This window comes from Dermacentor silvarum, chromosome 1, assembly GCF_013339745.2.
Source record: "Dermacentor silvarum isolate Dsil-2018 chromosome 1, BIME_Dsil_1.4, whole genome shotgun sequence".
Classification (NCBI taxonomy): domain Eukaryota; kingdom Metazoa; phylum Arthropoda; class Arachnida; order Ixodida; family Ixodidae; genus Dermacentor; species Dermacentor silvarum.
The window spans coordinates 93,354,389-93,380,840 of record NC_051154.1 but is presented as its reverse complement, the minus strand read 5'-3'; the positions used below and the strand labels follow the sequence as shown (position 1 = coordinate 93,380,840).

Here is a 26,452-nt window from a genome sequence, read left to right as displayed (position 1 = left end):
TGTACTGAGCATTTTGTAGAAGTGTTTCTGTGGTCTGACTATTCAGGTCCCTCCCCTGTTGCATTTCATCTCATTGTGACTTACGGATGCTGTAACTGACCAACATGAAGAATTCATTGTGGTTTATGCTAGCTTTGTGTCTTAATTGCCTCTAAGTGGCGCTCTTTGGCCACATCTGGCGCTTGCGCCGATAAACCACAATAATCAGTCAATTAATTGCCTCTAAGCGTAGAAGGTGCTTGTTTTTGTAAAGCAGGCCACCATAAAGATTCTGATGATGGCCAAGATTCACCTTGTTTTTTTTTCTTGTTTTTTTCTTCCAGCTGTTATTGAAACAGGAGAAGACCCTGAAGTCATTCGAGCAAAGTACTTCATCAGAGATGAATTCTTGGTAAGTCTCTGTGTTATATTTTTATTCAATATTTGCACACATATGGTGTGTAACATTCTGCCAATTCCATCTTCATCTATGAAGCTACTTGCTGTAGCCTCCCAAGAGATGTCATGTATGATGCAGTTTAGTGGCATTGCATTTTGTGACCCCACACTTCTGCAGTGTGCATGAAGCATGCTTCAGGCTGCTGTCCTCGCCATGCATGATGGCCAAAGTTCATTTTCTGTGGCTGTTGCAAGGTTGAAGTTGGGCACTTTGGCTTGTTTCATTCCTGCTGCTCCAAGATAGCTTGAGCTTTCTATTAATCTTTGTAGTGGGAATCGGCGGCTTGTGTTAGCTTCCAGTGGATTTCAATAGTGCCACATCACAAATTCTTGTAATGATCATTAACAAGTTAGATTTTTTTTGTGTTTGTCTTATTTTGGCTTGATACTACCATATATGTTAGAAGTCTCTGCATGACTGCAATGGTTTGTAGGTTGTTTGATGTGGCTGCTTTAAACTGTTTCATCATAATAGAAGGCCAGTGCTTTTTTAGGCTGCCGTAGCTGTGAGCAGGAACCTCGTGCAGGTGTGCCCTGCAGCTTTTGAGTTGTTGGATTTGAGTAAATCCAGCAACTGCTTGCTACAGTCGAGTTTCAAATGTGGCACTGGCCATCAAGCTTTTTGTGAACAGTGTATAACACGGACAGGCCAAACGTGATCTTGGTTCTTTCTTGGTGCAGTCCTACGTGCTTTTTTGTAATTGAAATCGTTCTGGCTGACAGTGCCTTTATTATATCAAGCAATGTAATGAAGCGTATTCAGGTTTACTCAAAAGAGAACACTCATGTGCAACATTCATAAATCAAAACCCACTGCTGAATGCCATGCCTGACAAAACTTCAGAACGAATGACCATGGTTTATCTGGAAAAGTCTGGCTCCCTGAGCAATGTTGCATGCTCCACTATGTAACTTCTCTCGTTTTAGGTCCACTGTGAGTGCCAGGATGAAATTGATTTAATTTTGCTTCAATTTTATGTTTAAGGCGGCAATTTCATAGCGGCTATCTTGAAAAAGGCAGTTTTGTTCAGCCGCTGCATGTTTCCACTTGTCCGTGGTCTAAAAAATTTACTCCTTAAGGGCCACCAGGGGGTTCGGGGTGGCACTCCCCACTTATATAGCACCTGTCACCACTGCTTCATTGCAGTGCGAATGGAAGGGTCACCAAAGAATTACTGGTGGACTATAGAGCAAACCTTGTTGGCTTTTTGGAGATGCACAACTCTGGTTTTTGTCTCGCTCTGAATAACTCTGTTCAGTGCAAAGTCGTGTGTTCTGAGTAGGGAGAAGGCTCACCCGTGTTGTGCCAGTTGACATCACCCAGCGGTTGATCAGAGGTGGACAATAGAGGAGCCCTTTTTATGGTTTTCTATTCTAGTTGACTGGGGTGGCCCAGAGCTTTAGCTTCACTGCATGCAGTTGGTGAGACAAACTTGCTTGCTCGTTTTCGCCTGGTTTCATGAGTTGCAGCTGTTCTTAATTAACATGAGGGAAAAAACGGACTACCCGCCGCGGTGGCTCAGTTAGCTGAGGCATTGCGCTGCTGAGCATGAGTTCGCGGGATCGAATCGCGGCTGCGGCTGCCACGTTTCGCCTCCAGCCGCATTTCGATGGAGGCTGAAATGCAAAAAACGCCCGTGTGTTTGCGTTGTAGTGCAGATTAAAGAACCCCAGGTGGTCAAAATTAATCCGGAGCCCTCCACTACGACGTGCCTCATAATCAGAACTGGTTTTGGGACGTAAAACCCCAGAAAGAAAGAAGAAAACCATGAAAAGCACACATTGCTACACTATAGATTACTTATAACGTAACCGCTTATAGTGCAGGACCGGATATAGTACCGTTTTTTCAAACTCCCGTTAATTTTGCCATAGCACTCCATGTATATGCATACCGCTTACAGTGCAGCCGCGTGAGACGAAATACCGGTTATAATACGGCTTCCGCGGGAAAATCTCGCCGACAAGGGCGGTAGCGAGCACGCTTCTCAATGAGGTGTGCCCTTCGATGGGATAGGTGATCAATGAGGGTGATGCGGAGGAGGAGCATGAGAAATGGAGCATGAGTCCAAGGGCGATAAAATCGTCGCCGCGCGCCGTATGTGCGAATGAAAGCACGCAGGGGACGCGCGCCTTCACGGAGAGCGAACGCACAGTGGAGAGCAAACGCGGCTTCCATCGCGCAAAAGGCCGTGGGGGTATGGGAGGGAGGGAAGGGGGCAACGCTGTGCTGCGGCACCAAATGCGTATCTTGCAACCTGGCGCAAGGGGAACTGGCGACGCAATCTCCCACGTGAAAGGAGCAACGCGGGAAGGCAGCGCGGGAGGGAGGGGGGGGGGGGGGCGGCTTCTACTCTGCCAACAAATGCGTTCGCGCCTGTGCTGGCTGTCGGTGTTGCCGCGCGCACCGTATCTTGAACGCGATTTCCACACGGCTCTGACCTTTGTATGCACTGTGCTTATGCCGCTCAGTTTCCATCGAAGCGATAAACCGCACGAACCTTCGCTCGCTGCGGCGGCCGTGTTTCCGCACGCCTGCGTTTTGACAGTGCTTGTCTGCAGTCATTGAGTCTATTCATGTTTGCTTGTGCGCGTTGACACCACGCGTGTTAATTCAGTTAGTGAGCGAATGTGTCAAGGTTATGCAGCCGATAAAACTACTATCCCTACTTCTTGTAGCTCTCTACTAATTTGCTATCGCAATTGATGCTTCGCCTTTCGGGTGAAACTGAGACATTTTTAATATAAATTATTACTTTGTCTGCATCATGCGAAGATCGTGGGTACTTGGACATTAACCTTTCAACGTTAGTAAATTTAAACGGATGCAAAACTCCCAGTCGCATGCTTCGATTCTCGGATACGCGCGGCTGCTTGGTCTACATGTTTTGCATACGTGCAGGGCTTGAAAATCGTTGTTTTGGTTATAGTGCGGGTACCGCTTATAGTGTAGATATTCATGACTCCGGCGATTTACATTATAAGCGGTCTACACTGTAATACCTTTTAGTACAAACAGAGCATGTTTATAAAGCCCATTGAAACATTTTGTAGTACTCCACTTTTTTTTCCTCGATGAAGGCTCGCAATAAGGGAAGCCTTTCTCATTAATTTATTTGTGAAGTTTCTAATCGTAGCACCATATTATTCCAGGACGTCGGGAAGGTGTTGAAAGAAGTCCTGTACCATAGAAAGGACAACTATGATGGCAGCAAATAATAATCTTTTTTTATGGCAGTATACTGTGCGATGCATGCTATATCTAATTGCACTGCGTTTTCGGCTTTCTCATTCGTTACGTAATAAGGGATGTCAGATATAAATGGTGCAGATGGTCCGAATAGACACCAAATGGACAAGATAGAGCTATTCCATGGGAAGATTAGGGTTGACTTTCTTTGTTCTGATATGTTGTTCTCCACATTGCAGCTACAGGTCTTGCACACTCATAGACCCCTATTTCGCTCTATTTATCATGACATTGACGAAACAATTAGTTCAAGGAAATTCATGCCCAGCCTTTACGAAGCTGTTCAACAGTTTGAATGGCCAAACTGTAGAACAGCCGTATACTTGCGGAAGCATCTTGAAGAGAAAGAGTGCCTGCCATACATCTGTAAGCACTTATTGACAGCACGCACCCCAATGGTGTGAAAGGGTGCTAGAAAGCTTTTTTTTTTTTGTAGACTGCATGTAGAAACAAAGATTTTTACCATTATAATGGCTAATACAATAATGGCTAATACAGTAAAGTTCAGTGTGAAATGTTCATTGCAAATGATTACCTTATAGAGTTTAGCAGATTTTAGAGCTAGTTCACAGGCTAAACACGTTTTGAACAAGAATACATGTTCCTGTTTTCGCCTTTCTTGGAAAGATTGATGGCTTTGAATGGTATTGCATTTCTGTGTCAAAAATACTCAACGGGTCCAATAAATTTGTCGAAAATCACAGGCATTTGAGGCTGAAGGACTTCATAGAGTTGCAAATTTGATTAAAAAAAAAGAATGGAAATGGATGCACTGTGCTTTTTGACTGCTGTATGCTCTAAGTATTGATTAGGTAATGAGAAAAGCCCCATAGTAGAAATGTAGCCTGTAGTCGAAAAAGTTATAGCTTAGATTGGAAGCCATAGATCATTGCAAATTTGTAGAACTTAGTGAATCCTGGTACGGATACGACGTGTTGACCAACTTCTGCATTTCAGAGTTCAATTGAAGCAATAAAACTCTGGTCTACTGATCCACTATCGCATCTAAATTCAGAAAGCAAACATGAAATGCCGCCTGGTCCCCAAGAATGCTTCTTGGTTTTGAAAAGTTTGAACTTTGAGTAGTAACTTATTCTTCTTAGAGCCATGCAGATGTGGGTCTCTCTCTTTTCACAGGGGAAAAGGAGCTTGGCCCCACTCGTTTCAAAGTGCAGGTGCAGCATACTTTTGTTTGCGGCAAAACATAATTGCTAAATAAGTACTTAGAAAGAAAAGCGTGCTGTTCTACCTACCTGGTATTGACCAGCGCCTTTCTGCTTGGATTTTCGTGCGGTTTATTCTATGCCTCGCGCTTGAGGTCAAAGTGAAGTCATGAGCCTATAGATCTTCCCTTTATTCTAACACTGCTTAGCAGAATTTTGCACATCGTTTTGTAGAACACATTCTTCGCAGTGGCTAGACAAGAAAAAAAACTAGCCAATTTCTCTAATTCGCAATAAAGGGAATGGAATGGAGAGAGAAACTACTTTTCGCCAGTAGAATCCAAGCCTCTGCTGCTGCTCCACCCAGCTTAATAATGACTTGTCCCGATGTATACCGTGTGTCTCGGCTAACATTACGCAAGCTGTTCAAAAAAAAAAATGAGAGAACACTATGCAAAATGCAATTATAAGACCTACGGTATTCGGTCGTTAGAAGTCTGGTGACCGAACACAGTAGGTCTTAAAATTATATTTTGCACCGTGTTTTTTAAATCGTTGAACAGGTTGGCTAAATGTAAGCTGGGACACCCTATATATTGTTGGTCAACATCATGTCCTCGCATAAAGAAATGGCATATTGAGTTGTCTTTACTGCCGCAGTCATCTTGCTCGATCAGCCACTGAACTCACTTCAGTGGAGCCACTCCTTGCTCGATACGAAATGAAAAGGCAAACATGATAAAGACAGATTAGTTGACCACCACTACCTCTGTGCTGAGTAGAGAAAGGGTATGAGATAAACTTGAAATGATGTATATAGATGGGAGACGAGCATTATCTCATGTCAAGGCTACTGTAAGAGCGGAACGCTTTAGAGCAGTCCAAACAAGCTGGCAGTTGGTCTGTATTTCTTTAGTTTACTTAGGTTTCCCTACATATCTTGTATAGTGATAAATATGTTGAAACACACTTTGGTTTACTTAAATCATGCAATAGAAATTGTGAAATATGGCCTAAACCATTTATAATGCAAGGCCGTAGCTATTGGGCTGCTCATTGCGTTTTCAAGGTGCTCTGTGGGAAGTAGGAAGTGGCATTTTGTGGCATCTGAATGGGCTACTACGCGAAGAGTCCACGCTGATTGGAGTACACCTTATAAATGCTTTTCCTAATTCGCAAGTGCGCTTCACTGCACGTTTGCCCACCTAATGGTAGCGCTGATTATGGTTCAAATGAAGACAAAGTGCTAGCTGAACATGCTGGGGCTCTTATCTTGCGCATGGTTTCAACACGACACCCCTGTCTATATTTTAAAGTTTCAGCATGAAGAACAACTTCACGAATTCCCAGAGTATTCCTGGGGCATAGTATCTTGTTAGCAAGCACTTAAAAACAAATTGCAACAAGGTTGGACCATAATAGCACGGTATAGAGTGCCAGCGTGTGCGGTACAGATCGCGCCAAGGGCAATGCGTCGACGTGGCTCACGGCGGCTGAGATTTGCGAGTGTTGCGTCGCGCAGCGCTGTATATCTCAGACGCCATAGTTGGCCGTGCTTAGTGCCTGCAGCTGGCGCCCACAAAAGAAAAACAAAAGCATAAAAAGATATGGATATTCATCCAGTTTCGCCAAAAAGGCGGAGTATTGATGACGATATCGAAGAGACAACCACGAAGTGTGTAAGACTCGTAGGTTTATCGGTGTCAAGCACGCTCAGGCAAACATTAACAGATCTCACTCGATGACCCCGAACTAGTAGTCGTAATGCAAGCGAGCGCTTCGCTCCGTGTCTCGGAAACTTGAGATTACGCGACCGCCAACACTAGATGCGCTGGAACAACAAAATGCGTGTCAAAGCACCAACCATTTCGGCTCTGTCTTTGCACTTGCCGAGCAGAGATTATCTCCAAGATACAGCGCGTGGGCCGTGCACGTCCGTGCGTGAGGAGGGCACGCATTCCCCTCCCCCAGCGCGTGCTTGATCTCGTTACCATGTGTTCACTCCCTCCCCATTCCCCCTTGCGCAGAAGAAATAGTCAGCTTCAGTTTCTTCGAGCGCTACGAGCTGCCGCGCGCCCCGCGGCCTCCGCAAGTTTACCAATGCATGCGCTTTGGTGGCGGTTTTACCGCTCAAACTTTTGATACGGAAAGACGCCTGAAATAACTTTTTCCTCTACCGACATATTTATAGTTTCTTGCTAGATTTACTAGCCATGCAGGCTAGTAAATCTAGCAACCGTACGTGCTTGAAATGGCCGAAAACTTTGTTAATTCGAAACCGCGTCATGAAATTACATAGTTAAATCGCGAAAAAAAATACATTACCTTCGATGCGTCGAAGATAGAGAAATAAATAAAAATAGCGTGTTACATCGGGAATTCCATTAAATCGAGGTTTGACTGTGTGTGTGTGTGACTGTGTGTGTGGGGGGGTAATAATGAGGAGGCAAGAAGCTGTCCCTGTCTATGCCTTGTTTACTTGTTCCCTTCCTTTAAATCCTTTAATATGGAAGAAAAAATTCAGGGGCCCTTGAAACGCCTTGAAAATAAATGTGCTGCTTAAATTCCTTGAAAACTGGAGTTAAGGGTGACTTTTGAACTTTCATAGTAACAAACTCTACGTCAGGGCTATGCCATGGGCACTGTCTGTCAGGAAACAAACCAAGATATTTTCCGAGTGTTGCTAAGTGATGGCATTGTGCTGTGTCTACAGCCACCAATGAAAGACTTGTTTAGATTGCCATTGTCATCGTGGAGCCATACGAAGCCAGATCAAGCAACTAAGCTGTACCACGATTTTTATTTTGCTAGTCAGTTCATGCCACGGCTAGCCATCATGGCTCCATTTGCGAGCCCTAAGCTCTAGAAATGCCTAGCTCAAAGTACGTTTCAGTCATTTGGCTATAACACGGCCAGTATCTTTGGCTGAAGTCAGACACTACTAACCATCGTGCATTTGACGTCATTGCAATGTTTGGAAAGTAAACTTTGAAAAGCCACCTGAAAAGCTTGTAGCGTGTGAATAGCTACACCATTTTGCCCCCACTGAAATTAGTCCGCTGCGGTCAGGATCAAACCCACGACCTTGAGCTCAGCAGTGCAATCACATATTCACTATTTTTCACTGTATGTATATGAATAACGTTTGTTTCCCCCTCCTTGAATTTCGGCCTTTGGCATCCTTGAATTGTCTTTGAATTTGAGTCGAATGTTCTGTACAAACCCTGTTCTTTCTCGTTTTTTTTTTTTTTTTTTTCATTCCTTGCGCTGCCCTGTGCCTTTCCTTTTCACACTCGGCCACGCTGGAAGTTTCCGGCAGAACTTCATGACCATTCTGGTCGCTGAAGATGGATTCGGTGGGTGGCATTGGCTATTTTGGGACTGTCCAGGCTACACAGACGATTATCCTGTCGCAGCTGGGAAAGCATGGGAGGAGATCCTGAACACTGGATAGTGGCTAGTTGGGTGTGCCTTTGCAGCATTGCTGCTGACGAATCAAGGCGCACCAATACGCTTGAATCGCTGGAGTATGATAACCGCGTCCTGCTGAATCGTCCATGTTCGAATGTAAAATAATGGGCGATTCCTGGTCAGAGCCTGTGACATCAATCGGAGATGACAGGCCGACTATGGGCAGTGGCAGAGGTGAAGGTGTGAGCTTTTCAGGGCTCAAAACAATGTACTGTTATCTCCGAGCCAAAACCGGTGGTCTCTTGCGCGCGCGCGCGTCTGATGAGGAGACTTGGGTCGTACGGGCAGGTCTTCGATAATGATGACTTCAGTCATGTTGGTCACCTTGGCTTCCTTTAGCGAGACATCAATCTGCTCGGAGTGAATGGGCGTGCATTTGGCCAATTACTGCAGTGAAATCTGAAGGTGAGGCTCCGATCGCTTCTGAAGTATCTTATTTTCGGGGTCTGTGGCTAGGCCAGAGTCCTGGCGTGGTAGCGTGTCAAGTACAACAGGACGGACAGGATCCAAGTGATGTACAGAGTCCTGGCGTGGTAGCGTGTCAAGTACAACAGGACGGACAGGATCCAAGTGATGTACAGAGTCCTGGCGTGGTAGCGTGTCAAGTACAACAGGACGGACAGGATCCAAGTGATGTAAAGTGTGAAGGCCGCATCACCAACTGGTGTGGTTGAGAAGGGGTCTTGGAGTTTGGCAGTGAAAACGGGGTAGTGTCGTATACCGACACAGAGTCTGAGACCCGCTGTGGAAAGTACAGCCCATATCCATGGTCTACAGTGGGGCAGGCTGTGAGCCCACCTGTCATAACTTTGCATGGCGTAATTGCAACAGCATGGTGGTACTGCTCCCGAGCTTTACTGGGTTGTCACAGCAGCTTGGCTAGCATAGACAGCAGTGTCAAAGCAGCAGCGGTTGTGTGCCACGTGTTTAATGATTGGTTTGGAGCCAATGGAGTTAAGTGATATGCTGGCTGGTGTTCAAACGACTGTTACTAAAGCTCCACTCCTTTCTGCCCAGGACTGGTAGGTGGGGCCTTTGTAGTCCCATGCCTTGGTGGCACAGTGAAGTCACTTTGATGCAACCAGCCATTTTTTTCTGTCTGGCTAGGCATGGCGATCACCCATTGTATTGATTGTCTGCAACCAAAGAATGGGGTCATCCTGATAGTAGTTGAAACTTGAGTAGTCCCATGACAACCGGCTGCAGCAACTAATGACAGAAGTAAATATGCTGGCTCTATCGTGGAGCTGTTGTGACAACATGTAGATTGTCCGAGCAATGTCACCGGTGTAGTCCTGCTTTGGAGCCACCGTGGAGACTTTGACACTGCCCCCGGACCATACGGTGGGTACTTATGGCGGTGATAAGGTAGCAGGCTCCATGACCGAGGAAACGGGGACGGCGTTTCCTCGCAGGAGGGACCCAGAATGCCAAGGACCCATGAGGACACGTGGCTTCCGCCTTAAGGGTGTGATTTTATTTACGTCATTGTTATGTGTCATTGTTATGATGAGATAAGAGGCGGTCCCCGCGAATGCGTTGTGCACTTGTTCATTTCTTTGTTGTTCCCCTTTTTCCTCTCCTCACACAGCCCTGCGCCTTCTCTTTACAATATACAGGGTGTCCCAGCTATCACACAGCCCGATTTAAAAAAAGAGGGACGGCATTATGCGAAGCAAACCTAGTGCGTATTGTTTCCAGTACAGCGGAGTAGCCGCCAGTAATTTTTTCGTTACTGAGATTTAATTAGCTAATTGTATATAATTATCTAACTCGAGAAGTACTGTCCTAATTATCAAAGTTTAATAAGAAAGTTGTGGAGCAACATAAAAAACTCCCGATACAGCTTTCCTGTTGCTCAATACGTGCTACATAAATGTGTTTTTCCGAGTGTGAAAGGAGCCCGTGAATACACGCAGAATTGCCACGCGACTGGTCGCTCGAGGCACTTTGCGCGTATTCGCGGGCTTCTTTCATGCTCGGAAAAACACTTATATACTGTTGGTTGCAGACATCACCGTGGAACATATAGACCACATTACGGCTGTCACAATGTCAGCTAGTTCCTTAATTTTGAATGTAAGATCAGACAAGATAGCTTTAGTAACGCAGCTTGAAGTCATATGCTCGCAAACTTTGAAGCGTTGCTTACCCCACGGTTTGTAACCTGATTCCGTGTTTTGAATCCTGGTTGTTCTGGCTCTGATGAGGATATCTCTTAGGTTGCTTCCCCAGCGATAGACAACTCGAGGTGACTCTGTGAAAATTGTACACAAATGTGTACTCTGCTGAATGATATTAAACTGTTTGGATAGGATGTTGTTGACGTGCGGTAGTGTAGACAAGCAAGTGAGCACAAGGTTAGTTTGGTTTTTAGAAAAGTGTGGCTTTGAGCCCGAAAAAATATAATTTCTGTCTAATGCTTGTTCTCGGCTAATAGCATCATCAACAATACTTTCTGGGTAGTCCTTTCACCACGCCCATTTTGAGTTCCTTTATTTATTTACCTTTATTTATTTATTATTATGACTTCAAAGGCCCCGGTGTGGGGTATTACATGAGGGTTTACACCAGTGAAATGTGGACTCAATGGCAGCCTTGAAATGATGTGGATTGGAGTGGCGCAAACGAATCATTTTAAAGAATTTATGAAACCATGTGCATCTGGAAAAATATGTTTTGTATTTTGAGTTTGTGTGTTTTTAAAACAGCAGTGGTTCAGTAATATTTGAACGAGAAAGTCGGGTAACGAGTAAAATCAACTTTTAGACAAATATCGAAAAAAAGAAAGAAAAAAATACTACCTAATTGCAATAAAATTTCCCACACCATTCCAACTTAACAAAATAAAGTTGTTTCCTCCTCCTCCCACACCAGAAAAGCATACTGTGATCCTTTAGTACTGCAAAAATTAGACATTGATGTTTCATGATACAAAATTCTTGCTAATATAAACTTTCTGACCTTTGGAAGTAATGCTGGTTACTAACTGTATGCACCTCAATTAGGGCCTATATTTCGTTCAGAGAAAGAGTTCTAGCCCTTTGTGTGCTAAATTTTGCTGTAACTTAAACAAGGAAAACAAAACAAAAAAGCAACCACAGGCACATGAGTGTGTTTTCTTTAATGTTTATCTGTGGAATAAAAGCAGTTGTGAAGCACACCATTGTAAAGAAGAGGTGTTGAGTTTTCTGGTGTTAAGCATTATTATATGCCAAACACAGGAGGAGCAATTTCCCATCAAACATGAGCATGTAGCTCAGCTGGTGTGTTACCACCACCGTAATCACTCGCAGTTCACGATATTAAAGGTCACACTCATGTACTTCGGTGACTGTTGGAGAACTCCACATGATCAAAAATAATCCAGAGCCCTCCACTATGGTGTCCCTCATAACCCACTGTGCAGTTTTGGAATGTTAAACTGAACAGTTTCATTTCATCCTGGAGTGCTGCATAATCTCATGGCATTTGATGTATGTTTCACATTAATTTTCTTCTTTGGTGAGGATGTAACAGTGTATCTCGCATGAAGTATACATTTTCTTGAAAAGTGGTTGCAACAAAATTATTAAGTGCTTGATATATAACAGTTGCCTGCACCTTGCCTTGTGTTGAACCAGAATTTATTGTATTTTTTTCTGGCTTGGTATTATACAGGATGAAAGCCAATGTCTAGGAGGATGGACACTGTGTCTGATGAGGCTATAATTTATCTCCAGCTGCTCTGTAAGGTGCTCCAAGTACTATGGGCTAACTGGGACAAATTTTAATTGATAAGCCAACTCTGTATGCAAAAATTATTCTGAAAATTTCTGCCATTAATATGCCATTAGTAACACCCCCTTACAACATTCTTTTTTTTAAAGCTTAGTTAAAGTTGCATTTAACAGTCGATTTGCCATCTGCTGTCTCAATCACTCTTGGATATTTCAGGGATCTCTGCACATATGCCTTTGTGTTCAAAGGTTGACAACCACATGAGGTTCTGACCTCATGATGTCATCCTCAGTATAACCTCAACTTCACAAGTCAGGTGACATTGGCAACTTCTAGAAATGTTGGGGAGTTGAACAATGTGATCTTAACCTCACCGGAGTTTTGGGATTGAGCGAGGTCGAATGTTTTGTAAGTTGACTGTTTAGGTCAGAGTTTTCCACAGCTGTTTAGGTTCATATCTGCACCTCCTGAACATTTAGTTGATGGTATCTAGTATGGTTTCTTCCGATGTAAATTTTTGCACATTTAGAAATAAGCCGACATGTAGGTATAATTGACCTATGTCATAAACACCTGGACATATGTTTCGCAACTGAAACCTTTTATTGAACAAACTTTTTCGCAAATCGTTATTTTTATTTCTCTTTAGTATGGCTTTGAGTCACCCATATAAGAGGCATTGGAACATGTTTACTTGGGTCTAACCCCTTCAGGTGCTGTGTGCGCAGAGAGTGCATCAAAGGCAAATTCACTCATGAAAATAATGATAAAATAATAAAAATGTGCCACAAACATATTGAGACACTTCTTATTGGACCAGTGCAGCAGTTTCTCAATGATATGTGTAAGGTGTTTTAGTAAAAACTAGTTGGAAGGTAGATGTCTGGGTGTTTGCTCTTGGTATCAGTATGTCATTATGTAACGGGTTCATTTCTTTAAAGAGGCCCTGAACTACTTTTTATCAAAGTGGAGAAATACATTTAAAGTGAAAATAGGCTATTTCAGAAATACTTTGCTGCAAAAAGTACTTCAATGCATTCAGCAGAAGTGCAGTTATTGGCAATCGAACACTGCCTCCGCTGTGCTCCCATTCCTTCTTCAATGCCTTGCACTGCAAAGAATACGGCAAAATGGGGCGTGGCCACAATGCTCTGCCTTCTATGGCTTGCAGTTCAAATTTCATGTTGGATGTTTACGTAGATGCCACGACTTCCGATTTTGGTGCCTACGACACGGTAAATGTAAACCAAACCCGGTTGTCCTCAGCGAGCTGCAGTGTGCTTAGCCAGTGGACTCGTGGCGGCACCCCGCGGTGGCCGCAGTGTAGCTGACTGCAGCACCCAATAGCAGCCACGTATTGGAATGTGCTTTATTACGAAATAAAGCGCATAAAAGAGTGAGGAAAATGGCTTCTGTTGAAACGAGAACCTTTGAGAGAAAGCCGACTTCCCGCTCCGCTTGCGAACTCCACGCACCGCATACGACAGCAAAACTTGGCTGAAATGTTCACAGCAGCGTATGCTACCCACGGACTATGTTATTTCACCAAGCCCGAGGGGTGGTTCAGGGCCCCTTTGTTTCTCACAGTCTTTACATACACCATTTATTCAAACATTGGTGCCTTCTATGCATGCTAGACATTGAAGAATTGATGTTCTTGTATCTGATGTTCCTGTGGAGATTTCTCGCATTTGTCCACATTCTGTAAACTTCACAAGTCACTGAAAAATTGAAAATACTTCACTTGTTCTATGGCTGTGCACTTTTGCGATTCTCAGAATTCAAAATGTGTGTCTAAACTAGAGCACTGCACAGGCCGATTTTTGCAGCCCGGGCCCAGCCCGGGCCTGTTTTTACATTGGGCGGCCCGAGCCCAGAAATAATCTACATTACCCGCCTGGCCCGGCCCGCCACCCCTTTACCTTAGGCCCGAGCCCAGCCCGAACCCGGCCCGAGACCGAAAAATACATCTTTGTCAGAGTTGAGATGCCCGAGAATAACTTGCTGCACATTACATGCGCACCACCAGAAAGCCCGAGCCCGGCCCGGGCCCACGTCAAAAAACCCGAGCCCGGCCCGGGCCCGGGTCAAAAAGCACACGCCGTGCCCGAGCCCGGCTCGAGCCCGTGAAAAAACTGCTCTACCCGGCCCGGCCCGTGCTTTCGGGTAAGCCCGAGCCCGTGCAGTGCTCTAGTCTAAACTAAACTTTTAATGGACAAAATTGTCACCTGAAGGAGTTTTAACTCTTTCAGTGTCAAGTTTTCTCGGAAGTGATGCACCCCTATTGTCAGGTTTTTTTTTCTCTGGTACTATAAAACAAACACAATGGTTTATTTTCGATAATGCAGGAGGGAAAAAAATTACACGGATAATGACAAATCCACCCTTGGTATGGTCCTCGCATTCCTACCTTCGTTTCCTATCTCTTACCTAGTTTTGTTTTGATGTGCACGTGGAAACGTACCAGGGCATCAGTGACACTGATAAGGTTAAGCATGGGGAACACAAATAACTACTTTCAACATTGAGTACTCAAACTTGCAAAGTAAGGTTGCGCTGAAATACCTGACCTCAATAATGGCATTGAGATGAGGTCAAAGTGAGGTCGCTCACTTTGTTTTGACAAGGTCTCATGAAAGCACCTTAATATCTTGTATGAGGTTAAGTAAGGTTGAGTAAAGTCGTCAAATCCGATTTGAAGTTGAACTGAGGTGCATGTGTGCAAAGTGTTCTAGTACTGTAAACAGACAGAAATGCTTCAGACGTTGTTTTCATTATGTAGGACAAGTTCCATGAAAGGAAAAGTATGCAGCAGCTTATGCTATTGTCTAGTGGATGCCACTTCTCCTTTTATGGATTTCCCTCCACCTTGTGGGTTTACACTATATTCATTTCTGTAGAAAAATGGGGAAGCTGGCAAGTTGGAAGTGATCCATTCTAAGCAGCCCACAAATGGACGAGGATGACTAGAAAAGAACACAGGAAGAGCGCAACTGAATGTTTATTCAGAAAAATGTGCTGTTGTAAACACTGCAGCCTTGATACAAATCAAGAAAATCCCCGAAGGTCACATGAACAAGAAAATAATGAGCCATCAAAAAGAAAAGCTATTTCTTCTGTTGGTAGCAATACAGAAGCCTGGCTGATTCACATGCCCTCAAATTTTGCAATGTGAAATGCTTCAGCTATTTCACGCGTGCACTAATCACTGCATCACTGATCTCATATGAGTCGCTGCATTAATGTTTAAGAGAACATGCTAGTTCTTTTGAAAATGTGTCAGGTTCTCACCTGTTGAGTCATTGTCACCATTGTGATTGCGTTCTGTATTTTGACAGTACATCAGTAATTATCGGGCATCGCAACCATCGCATGGTGTATGCCATTGGTCTCTAAAAAATTTTGGAAGAGAGTTATAGTTAAAAACTAAAATACACAGCTAGTTCCTATGTGTGGCTGTGCGTGTGTGTCATGCTGTTTTTGCAGCTGTGAATTATTTTCTGATAGTGCACATTCCTTAATGTTACAAGGCATTCTAGATTTCTGGGTTATGAAAAAGAAAAATTGTCATGACAGTTTTTCTCTTTTATGAACCTTCCTCCAGCTTGTTGGATTGACTTGCTGCAATACTGTGGATTGACCGCAAAACTGACTTGCCTGTATTCTGGTAAAATTTGAAATATCCTTGATTTCGGGTAAACATTCCAAGGGTTCTTAAACCATTTTAAACATGCATTCATTGAATTCCTTAAAAACTTGTGCTAAGCTAGGAACGTCTGAATTATTTATCTACAGTAGCACGAAAAAGCAAAGGCACCATAGAAAGGACAGTACAACACATTGCTTTTCACAACTGGAAATATTTCCAGGCAGCCACTGGTTTTATAAAGGAATAGAACTCTGATACAAAGTAACACACAAAATTACAATACCGCTCTGATGTTTCCACGTGCAAAGTGGGGTTTGCTGCTTTTTTGTTTAATTTTATTTATTGCGTTAAGGCTAGATTCTTATATAAAACCAGTAGCTGTGCTGAAGTAGGTGTCAGAGTTCTGAAAAATGTCTTGTAGTCCTTGTGTTAGTATGTGTGTGTCCGTCTGTCCTTCCCTACCCCCCTTTTTTCTCCCTTTTGTTGGAAGATGCAAATGTGGTTGTCATAAGAACCAACAACATGCTTTGTAAATACTGTGCAGATTTTACTAACTGTGCATAGTGTAAATGCATGTAGTGCCTTAGGCAGTGTAGAATCTGTGAGTAGCTTTTGTGCTGGAGGTGATGCTGAGAGGAGGTAGAGATAAAGAACTTCAACTAAAATAAAGGAGGATTGAATGTTCATGAATTCAGATGCGTAAATAAGCCCTACAACGATTACCTTCTATTTAACTTTCAGCGTCCCTGAAATGCTTTGCCCTCGACTATTGTGCTGAACATGTACAACCTTGAAATATTTTCAAAAGAGGCATATCACTTCTATTTGCAGATGCTTTTTGCCGCTTGATGTGTTCTTCGCTCAAGAATTCTCACATGCTTTCACAGTTTGTGACATTTTGATATACAATTTACAAAAGTTTAGGAGGTGCAAAATAAGGATTTTACAGTGTTCCGTTCAAACGATGGCAGTCATCCTGTTTTCAAGCATACAGACTGGATTGATGAGACTATAAGACTTTGTAAGCCTAAAGCCAATTTCATATCTGAATGAACATGTTTTCAATGATGTTGTGGTCGTATATAATGATGGAATTTTATTAAAACTGATAACATAGATTATATATGCATTATATTTTGCAGTGGCAGAGCAGTAGTTTATGCTTGTGATGTCTTGCATATATCACAGTAAACATAATTATGCCAATTTATTATTCTCAGTGTAGTTAGCACTAAGAAAAGCTTTGGGCTCTATGGCTGTACTGTAAACTCCAGTGTGTGACTCAGTTTTGTCTTGCTAATTTGCCGCTATGCAGATAATTGTTTCCCAGAATGTTTTGTCACTAAGCCTAAGGCTTCCACAGCCCTAAAACTGCATTTGAGTTTCTTTGTTACAGAAGCATGATCTCTAACGACCAAACAAATCTCGCCACCATGCTACAGTCAGCAACTATGATCATTTCAGTTGCAGTGATGCTGTGATCTTAATTCATGATGGCATTTATTTAAAGCTTGTAACTTAGATTATATTTTACAGTGGCAGAGAATTAATTTATACTATTGATGCCTTGCATATATTGCACTTCGTAGTGTCCAAAATCCCAGCACATTTCAGCAGTCAACATTTATCAACTTAGCTTTTTTTTATAGCTACATTGAAGGCATTTCATAGCCACGAGCCTTGAAAAGTGAATGTGCCTCCAAAAGTCTCCCTCCCTCCCCCTATTTTTCTCAAGTCTAGGATTCATAAAGGATAATTGGATTATTGGCTGTTGCAGTGAAAGCTTTTGAGTGTCACAGCTTTTGGAGAAATCTATGAAACCAAAGTCGCATTTCTTTATTGCAAATTTAAATTCTTAATATTTCGAGAAACAACAAACGAGTAATACTTCGGGTGGCAGTAAAGTGACAAGAAATTTTTAAATGTGTGCAGTATTTACATAGTTTATTGTTGAATACATGATTAAACCAGAATAATAAATTTTTTACTACTGTAATAAAAATCGCAAAGCCTTTTTTTTTTTTTAACTAAGTTCCATGCAACCAAGGCCCATACTTTATAACGTTCCGTTTCATTTTCCATTTTTATGATGTTTCGCGCTAAAAGCATGTGATCCAAGCAAAGATGCGGTGCGTTGGCCTCGTAGCCATGTACGAACAAATGCGGAAGGGCCATCATAGAAGAGTGGAAAATTAAGTGGATTGCTAGAGAGTACAGCCCCAGGGGCTGTGACCATATTGAAAGCGAAACATGCCATGTGGGCACCCGCAAACAAACTCGGTAGTCTGCACCCATGTGAAAAACGAAGCAAGTGAGAAACTTGCAGTAACCAATTGTTTGATCACTAAACATTCTATCAGTACTCGTGTGTCTTGCAAAAAGCGACACACGCATGGCAGCGTCGTTGGTTTGTGAGCGCCTGCCTCTAAGCAAAGTAATCACGGGCCTGTGAGAAAGCGATGTGAGCGGACATCTCGCGGTAACCCTTTGAGGGATAAGAGATGAGTTGAAAATCATTTTTTCTTGCCGTCGCAACTTGAAATGACACACGCGAGAATGCTGTATATAAAGTGCGCAAGCGCAGGTGTGAGCATGCGGCAGTAAGCTAAGTGAACTGGGGACACTAACCTACTATGACGGCACACACCATAAAGCAAAGAGAAAAATTGGTTCTGGTGAAAGCTGAGGGGCGGTAGCACAATAAGAAATTTTATTTAGAAGTCATGAAAGGTTGCAGCACCTTCAGGGCGACAGTAGGAAGCACTTTATTCTGAGCAGGCTCCCCCCCTCAACTGTTCGGAAAACATGCTACTCTATGTTACCTAAAGAAGACAGTCCCCAGCAGTTTGTCACTTCACCACCTTCTTGCCTCGCAACGTTTTTATAAATATACAGTTGGTGCCACAGCTAAATGTCACCTCCCCTACCTCCTCCTGTCCCCCCATGGCCTTTCGCGCGACGGAAGAAGTTGCGTTTGCTCTCTGCCGTACGTTCGCTCCTCGTGAAAGCGCGTGTCCCTCGCGCGCTTTCACTCGCACACACAGCATACGGCGCGCAGCGACTATTTCATCGCCGTTGGACTATACGGAACTTGACGGCGACGACGACAGCAGAAATCCGCTTGGAGTGTCCATATAATTGCAATAAAATTATCTACCCCATGAGTTTGCCCAGGAAATTGTGCCCCTGCACAACGGCAGCCAACATGCAGCATAATCGTTTAGAAGTGGCCTCACATCCATCATTCTGTCTTCCTTGACACTCAATAAGTGTTTTATCCCTTATGTACAGCTTCCCGCATATTTAGCTATGTCACGCGAGAACGCTATAATATGGTCGTATGTCGTCCTGAAGGGAACATCGCATTAGACGACTCTTGCACAGGAGAGTGCTTAGTGCACTTGAGAGTACTTCTGCCGGTCTCACTGATTATCACTGCTTAAAGGCGCTAAAATGACGCGTGATGGACGCTCGTGCGATATAGCTAAAAATGCGGGAGGCTGTACTTAAAGGAATATTCGCCAACTTCGAATAGTGAATTCTCGAATCGAATATGAATTGACTAACAAGGACTATAAAACTTGTATTTGAAACTTTTAATATTTGCCACACCCATGACTATAATTTAACTTACTTTCCCATATTCTCGTTTCCATGCTCTTCATATCATAAAGAGTAGATGTGGTAGCAGGCAACTCTGGTGCAAGACTTTCTGAATGTCAGCTGTCTCCCTGCAAGTTAACCCTTCACATGCTATCTGTATTTATCATGGTTTTATATTTCCTTTAGTAGCATTACATAGTCTACCCCCTAGACTTTCCTCTCTACGAAATGTTTCACAAATATTCTGTGTTTACATTGTCATATGCACTACAATTTGAGGAAAGCTACCCACTGCAGTTGCCCAGTGGCTATGGCATTGCGCTGCGGAGTTCGAGGTTGTGGGTTCAATCGCGGCCACATTTCAGTGTGGGCAAAATGCAAAAACGAATGTGTAATTAGATTTAGTTGCATGGTAAAGAAACCCAGGTGGTCCAAATTAATCCGGAGTCCCCCACTGTGGCATGCCTCATAATCGAATCGTGCTTTTGGCGCGTGAAACACCAGAATTGAATAAATTTATCCAGGAAAGCTAAGTACAAAAGGTTGATTCTCTGCTCTGGCAGTTTCTATAGACTGGAATTATAAATAGGTTGCCCATACACCTCCTATTCTAAAACCATTCTATTGTTTTCCTACTATCTCCTTCTGTTCAGCTCATGCTTTATAACTTCAATTTTATGGGTTGTATTGTTAATGTGCTTACAACTGATGATCCTGTAGTTGGTCTGTGTGATTTAATGTTGGTTCTTTTTGAACGTAATGTAACTTCTTTTCCTTTCTAAATTAGAATCATTCCTATTTGTCACCAACCATCTAGAATTTGATAGTCCTATAGGACTTATTGATATTACTTTTGGCCCTAGTTTATTGATTACTTCATCACTATTCCATCCAATCTGGTTTCCGTAATTTCTCTTGTGCCTTTTTCCAATTTCAGGTTTTCAAGACCAATTCCTTTTCTCTATCAGTCTCACTTATATGCCTTTTCCAGTCTACTCCTTCAATGCTCTTGAAAGGCTTGGTTATATTCCTTCTAATGTGTTTAATTGCAGCTTTTCCCTCCAAATTGTTCCCCTCGTCATCTTGTATACAGGCCTGTATAGCTTTATTTTTCTACCTAGATATGCCACCTTGTTGAAAATACTTCGAGATACTCCTGAAATCCTATTTTGCTTTTGATTTTGATCTCTTCCTGGACAAGGTTCTGCACTTCCCCCTTCTTCCGTCGATGCAATTCCTATTTGGTCGATTTCCTTCTGTGACAGCTGTGTTTTTTAATGATCTTTTAAGCCATGCAGCTGTCATACCCATATTTAAAGCCCACCATCCTCTGCAGTCTGCGCTTCCAACGCGCTGTGTTTTGGTTTAGTGTCGTACTGTCACAGCAGAATAAAAGGGAAACAGTGGTGTGTGGTGGTTTACGGTGCAGTTTGACTGCTGCCTGATAAACTGCTGCATGTGCACAGTTAATGGGTTCATGGCATCATATCCTGGTCTTATGCTATCAGCGATCGCTCGACTTGCCAGCGTTTCTTGAGCGTGGTAGTAGAGAAGTACAAGCCTCTGATTTAACTCTTTGCTGGATGCCAGCAAAAAGAAATTAGTTTTATTGTTGTTTAGAAGCATTTATTCACATCCGACAGCAGGCATCTCACGAAATTGGGCCTGTAGCAATTCAACACATTTGTGAAACACTGATAAGCCAAGCTATCGGTTTATGTTGAAAGAATAAATTGATGCATGCATGCTTTTTATTTATTTCATTGTCCACTGTGGGCTGTGTTGTTCCCCAGTGGGCAGTGTTGGCAGTGAAAGTGTGTAATGTTTATATGAATTAATGGTTACAATGAAGTACTTTTGGATCCTCCTTCAACTTTGTTGAAGTTTTGCTGTACAATCAGCTGTTTCTTCCCAGTTACTCAGCTCAGTTTTTCACAAGGCTCGGGATATTTAGCGTGTACCCAGCATTTACCACTTTTGATTTCAACATTTTCCACCTTGGTTGGTGCGACATATTGATGCAGCTCAACTCGTTAATTGAATTGAGCCGCATCAATTATGCCTTTAAAGCAAAGAGTCAATTCTTTCAAATATTCTTTTTTTCCTCGTACAATAAACGATTGGAATAACCTCTCCAACGAAGCTGTAACCCAAAAGTCTTTGGTGTCCTTTGAAGAGCGTTTATTTTAAATGTGCCGTGTCCTTCGAATACTGACTTGCTATTGTCTGTTCTTTTTTTTTTTTCCCCAAATGTATGTTTCCTATAAAATGTACCACTTTGCTATGGTATAACTAGACCGCAGTATTCATAAATAAAAAATAAATAAATAATATGCAATGATGGCAATGAAGAGCTATATGTATATTTCCAGTTGTTTGTGGTGCCCATCATTTTAGGTGAATCTAGAGTGCAGTGTCTTTTTACAGAATTATTTACAGAATAAAAATTTTGATAAACAATGGCATTTCTGCTGTAATGTAGAAAATGGCATGTCGCACTACTTATACTATTTTTTGACTGCACGTCTAGTATATAAGATTTCAAGTTCAGTGGATCCAAATACAAAGGCACTTGGACATTTAGCACAGTGTTGTGATGGGAGTGTGTGTGTTTTGCTTCACACACGCACGTGTGAAGGGAGCTTGCAGGAAATAAAGAATTCGTTTTTCAGCTTTATTAAAAAGGTTTTGCATCATAGACTTGGCAATTCGCTTCTATAATTTTTTAAAAATTATTTGGGGCTTATCACCAAGAGCAGAGAATATCTCGTTGCCATGTGCCACATAAATCGCAGCTGAGCGCGATAGGATTTCTGGCAGTTGACTTGAAGGGGGTAGACATGTTGTATTTTGTTCAGTAATCGGTTTAATGTGCAGTCCCTGCTTCATTCGTTTGACAAACCGATGTTTACAAAAAAAATTATGTGCCTTCGTTATTCCTTCACCTAGACGGCAAATGCAAACATTATAATACCCACCATGTCGGCTCAATATCAATCGTTCTGCTGAGCATGCGGTCACAGCTGTAAATACTGGAACTGTTTAAGTAACTCGTTGAAATGCAATGGTTGGTGACCCCCAAAAAAAGATGCAGAGCTCATTTGGTGGAAGTTTGTTGTATTGTTGCGTTCAAGGCCAGTTCTGTGAGTTGTTTGCCACAGTGTCCATTTATTTTAGCCAGGGTTCTATAGTTTGCCACTTTGGCACTGTTCTTGGCAATGGTAGTAACAGGTAACACAATACAAGCTGTTCTCTTTGCAGCGCATCAGCACAGCCAGCGGAGATGGCAAGCACTACTGCTACCCACACTTCACCTGCGCCGTGGACACGGAGAATATCCGCCGCGTATTCAACGACTGCCGAGACATCATCCAAAGGATGCACCTTCGCCAGTACGAGCTCTTGTGATGTGCGCTTGGCCCCCCTTCTGTTTTTCTCCTCTAGTCTTTTCTTTCTCTCCTCCTCGTACAGAACAGTCAAAGCCCGGCCCTCCATTTTACTGTGTTGCGTGCATGCAAGTGACTGTGTGAGTGAGTGAAAGTGCTTAAAGAAAGTTCTGGTGCAGCCGTTACCTTCTCTTTGTTATTGTGCGCTGTTGTGTTTTGTTACGGCCTCACAACCTCAGCCGGACGCTGCTGCGCTCCTCAACACCCCGCCCCCCACACTTCCCTCTTCCTAGTTTGGCACTTGGGCGTGTCTGGCGTGCACTGCCACACACACTGCGTTAGTCTTGGCGCCAGCTGGAAAGCGTTTACTCCCTCTCCCACGGGTTCTGTGGAGTGTCTTAATCACTGCCTGTGTTTGGCATATCGCCAGCCCTGCTGGGAGCAGGGGCTGTGCATGGAGACTCCTTGAGGGATGTGTTTTCTTGGCCAAATTGCTTACCCACTAACAGTCTGGTGGTGTTCCCTCTTGTGCTGGGACTCGCTCTTGGTTGCACTCTGTGGTGAAATACTGTTTGCTGCCAAACTGTTTTTAGCTGCTGCTTTTTTTCCCTACGACTGGCTTTGAGTTTTTGAAGAAATCTGGTTGGGCATTGTAGTGTTTGAGGATAGAATAGAAGGGGCAAACTTTCTGTCTGTTTTGTTTTTGTGCGTTTTTTGTTGTAAGTAGGCATCTTCAGCATAATGGTTGTGTGTTTTCGTGATTTTTAGTGCTATTTTTAAATTATTGAGTTGTTTTTAGAATTGTCAGTGGTGGTTAGAAGCAAGAACCGTGCAGTTGGCCCGATGGAGGGCAAAGGAAGGAGCACATAATTAGAGTGGCCAAACACAAACTGAAGAGCTCCCAGGAGTGAATCCTCCCCATGTGGGCATTACTGTACATTGTCGTTTGCAATTGCACCATTGCTAGTGGTTTATGTGTTCTCTCTGGACAGATGTTTCTCTGACTTCTCACCACATTTCAGTTTGGGCATTTGGCAGCTTTTGCTCACAAGCATTACAGTGCCTTGCTTTTTATTGTTTGAAAGGCCTCATTTTGTTATTGACAATTGCTTTAGCCCACACTATTTTTTTTTTCTTTCTGTTCTCGGTGGTGTGTGTACACATTTGTTCTTGCCACCTTCTCCTTTCACATGGAAGGAAGCCTTGCCTAAGCTATGAATGTCAGGTGTGTAGGCTGCCTCTGTTTGGCTGAAATATGGCAATTTGTGACAACTCTCAAGTATTATGTCCCTGGCCATTACGCCTAAGCAAGCATCAAGTTATTGGCAGAGTGGCCTCACCATACAGCTACAAGGGGCAGCAGAAGAGTGGAGCTGCCGAACATGGAACTCTGGGTGGCCCTGTGCACACACCTGCCTGGACGCAATACTGTGCCTGCTGCTGTGGGTTAGCATTGTTGGCATTGTGCGTCTTGTCTGCACCTGGTCCCAAGAGCGCCTCTCTCAAGGGACAAATTCCCTGCGCTGTGCAACTGGATTTTCATGCTTGCTTGATTAAGTATGGCAAGAGCCCACTACAGTTTTGTCTGAAGGCATTGGAGCCCCTCCCCATTGCCTCTCTCCCTCTCTCTCTCCTAGTTATTTTTGTTTTGTTTTTTTGTTCTATGCTGCAATCTGACTTGCCTGGAGCTATCTGTCTTCAGTGTTTTTGGTGCACTGTGACCAGAGCATATGCCGAGTTTTGTTGGAGAGAAAAAAAATGGTTAGATTAGCGTGTATAGGTTTAGTCTTGAAGAGCTTAGCAAATATCTGAAGGTTTGTTAGCACTTTCTTAAGGTATTGTTTTCCTGTACACATGCAATGCTGTGGGACATCGTTTTAGGCATCCGAGTTTAGTTGGAGCAGTGTGGCCAGGCTCGTAGCTCCCCTCCCCCCCTCATTTCATTTCATCCATGGACAAAAAGCCTGTATTGCAGTTGTTGAACCAACCACACGGATGTAAAACACTCCAGCCGGCCATTTTTAGATGCCATTCTACACTGCTGGCCACTGTGCTACACCCTTTTAAAACTGCTTCCATTTTGCTCATGGTAGTGCTTCCATTTGCTTCTCTGGCCATAGAATCAATTGCTTTGTTACTTTTTTTTTTAAACATGTTTGCGCTTCTTCCTCACCCTCCACACCAGTGATCAGTGTGCATTTCTGCGACTGTGTATATATATATAACAATAATGACATGGTGGCTCGCAGTTTTAGTGAGTGGAGTGAGGGCACCATAGAGCATCCTGCAGCGGGCTTCAGGAAGATAAGGGTTTCTAGGGACACAGCTGATAGGTGGAACCTACCCAGGCCTTTTTTTTTCTTTTTTTTCCTTGGCATTTTCACTGCGTATTTCGTGGAGGAAATGAAAAAAAAAAAAGTTATACTTTGTTATCACCATTTCTGGCATATTCCTAGATAAAAAACAGCCCCCTTCTTTCCCCCTTTAGGTGGTGTTGCTTGCCGTTCTCTCTCATTAATAATGATGGAGTGTGCTGCAAACTGATGACACACGAAATTGCTACTAAAATGGCCGCTACTGTTGGGGTTTCATTAACTAGTGCACTACACAAGGTTGCATGTCTTCCTGTGTGGGGTAAACATTTCCCCCCCCCCCCCCTCTTTTTTTTTTCTTTTCTTCAGCGTCTCCAGGGTGCCCTTGCCTCAGTACACGCATCCAGACATAGGCAAAATCATTGTCCGTCCCTGGACTCGCTGGGCATGGTGTGCAATTTCTAAAATGTTAAATTCTTTTTAACTAGGACAAATGTGCGCATGTGAGCGTGTGTGTGCAAGGGAGGGCGGGGGAGGCGCTGAATAGGATGGCGTTGTGTGGTTTATTTGCAGTGTGTCTCAACCCGTACCTTCCTTTCATCTGAGTTTCTTTTCTGTACTGCATTTTTCTCCACTCCGTATCTTGTACAGATCCAGGTGACTTTTAGAAGAAAAAAAAAATGCAGGGGAAAAACGCAAAAAAGACACAAAAACAGGTGGTGTTTCCGTACCCAAGTAGGCTCAACTGTTGGATTTTTTTCTTTTGTATTCTAAGAAAGAAAGACATTGTGTTTGTTGTGTAACTTTTGCGCACTTGTCTGTTTTTACTTGACGATAAACCTGAACACAAAAGGTCTGCCTGAGTGGCTGCTGTGCAGCAGCGCTTGAAATGCTTCTGGTACGATGCCTGGCGTGCCAGACCATGACGTTTGGCCCTGGCTCTGCCCTTTAGCTTCCACACGTGATCTCGGGAAGTCCATGTGTAGGGCCAATGCAGAGTGGAGCAAGGTGACTCTTACACACATTGGGTGCCCACAGTCTAAAGCTGCACGCCTGCACATTTGTATTGTAAATTCACTGCATCTGAAATTGATGCTGTGGCACTTTTGTTTCCTCATTTTTCAGCCTTCATACACAGCCCATAGGTGATGCTTATTCATAATCATTTTCATTGGACCCGATTGCAGGTCTGTTGCTCCGGGCGCACATTTGTATTGTAGATTCACCGCATCTGAAATTGATGCTGTGGCACTTTTGTTTTCTCATTTTCAGCCTTCATATGCAGCCAATGGTGATGCTTATTCATAATCATTTTCATCGGACCCGATTGCAGGTCTGTTGCTCCGAGCACATTTGTTGCCTATAAACTCTGGTCTGCCTTGCATGTGCATAGGTGCCTCTATGGCCTTGGTCCATAGGCATGTTTGTTTGTGTGGTGAATGTTTTCAAATGCAGCCTCG

General features: G+C 43.3%; 1 protein-coding gene across 4 annotated transcripts in view; it reads left to right on the top strand.

Annotated features, from left to right (window-relative positions):
• The window catches only part of LOC119432526 (guanine nucleotide-binding protein G(s) subunit alpha), a 145,886-nt gene extending 120,038 nt beyond the window's left edge, over nucleotides 1–25,848 (top strand). For 2 of the 4 annotated variants that reach the window (XM_037699694.2, XM_037699702.2), the window contains 2 exons: nucleotides 324–391; nucleotides 22,556–25,848. In XM_037699694.2, coding sequence (XP_037555622.1) covers nucleotides 324–391; nucleotides 22,556–22,702 — 215 coding nt within the window. In that variant the 3' untranslated portion in view covers nucleotides 22,703–25,848. Of the gene's footprint in view, nucleotides 1–323; nucleotides 392–11,982; nucleotides 12,049–22,555 lie in introns of those variants that run through there. The other 2 variants (XM_049671085.1, XM_049671083.1) reach the window with 1 other exon arrangement.
• The last annotated feature ends 604 nt before the right edge of the window (nucleotides 25,849–26,452 follow it).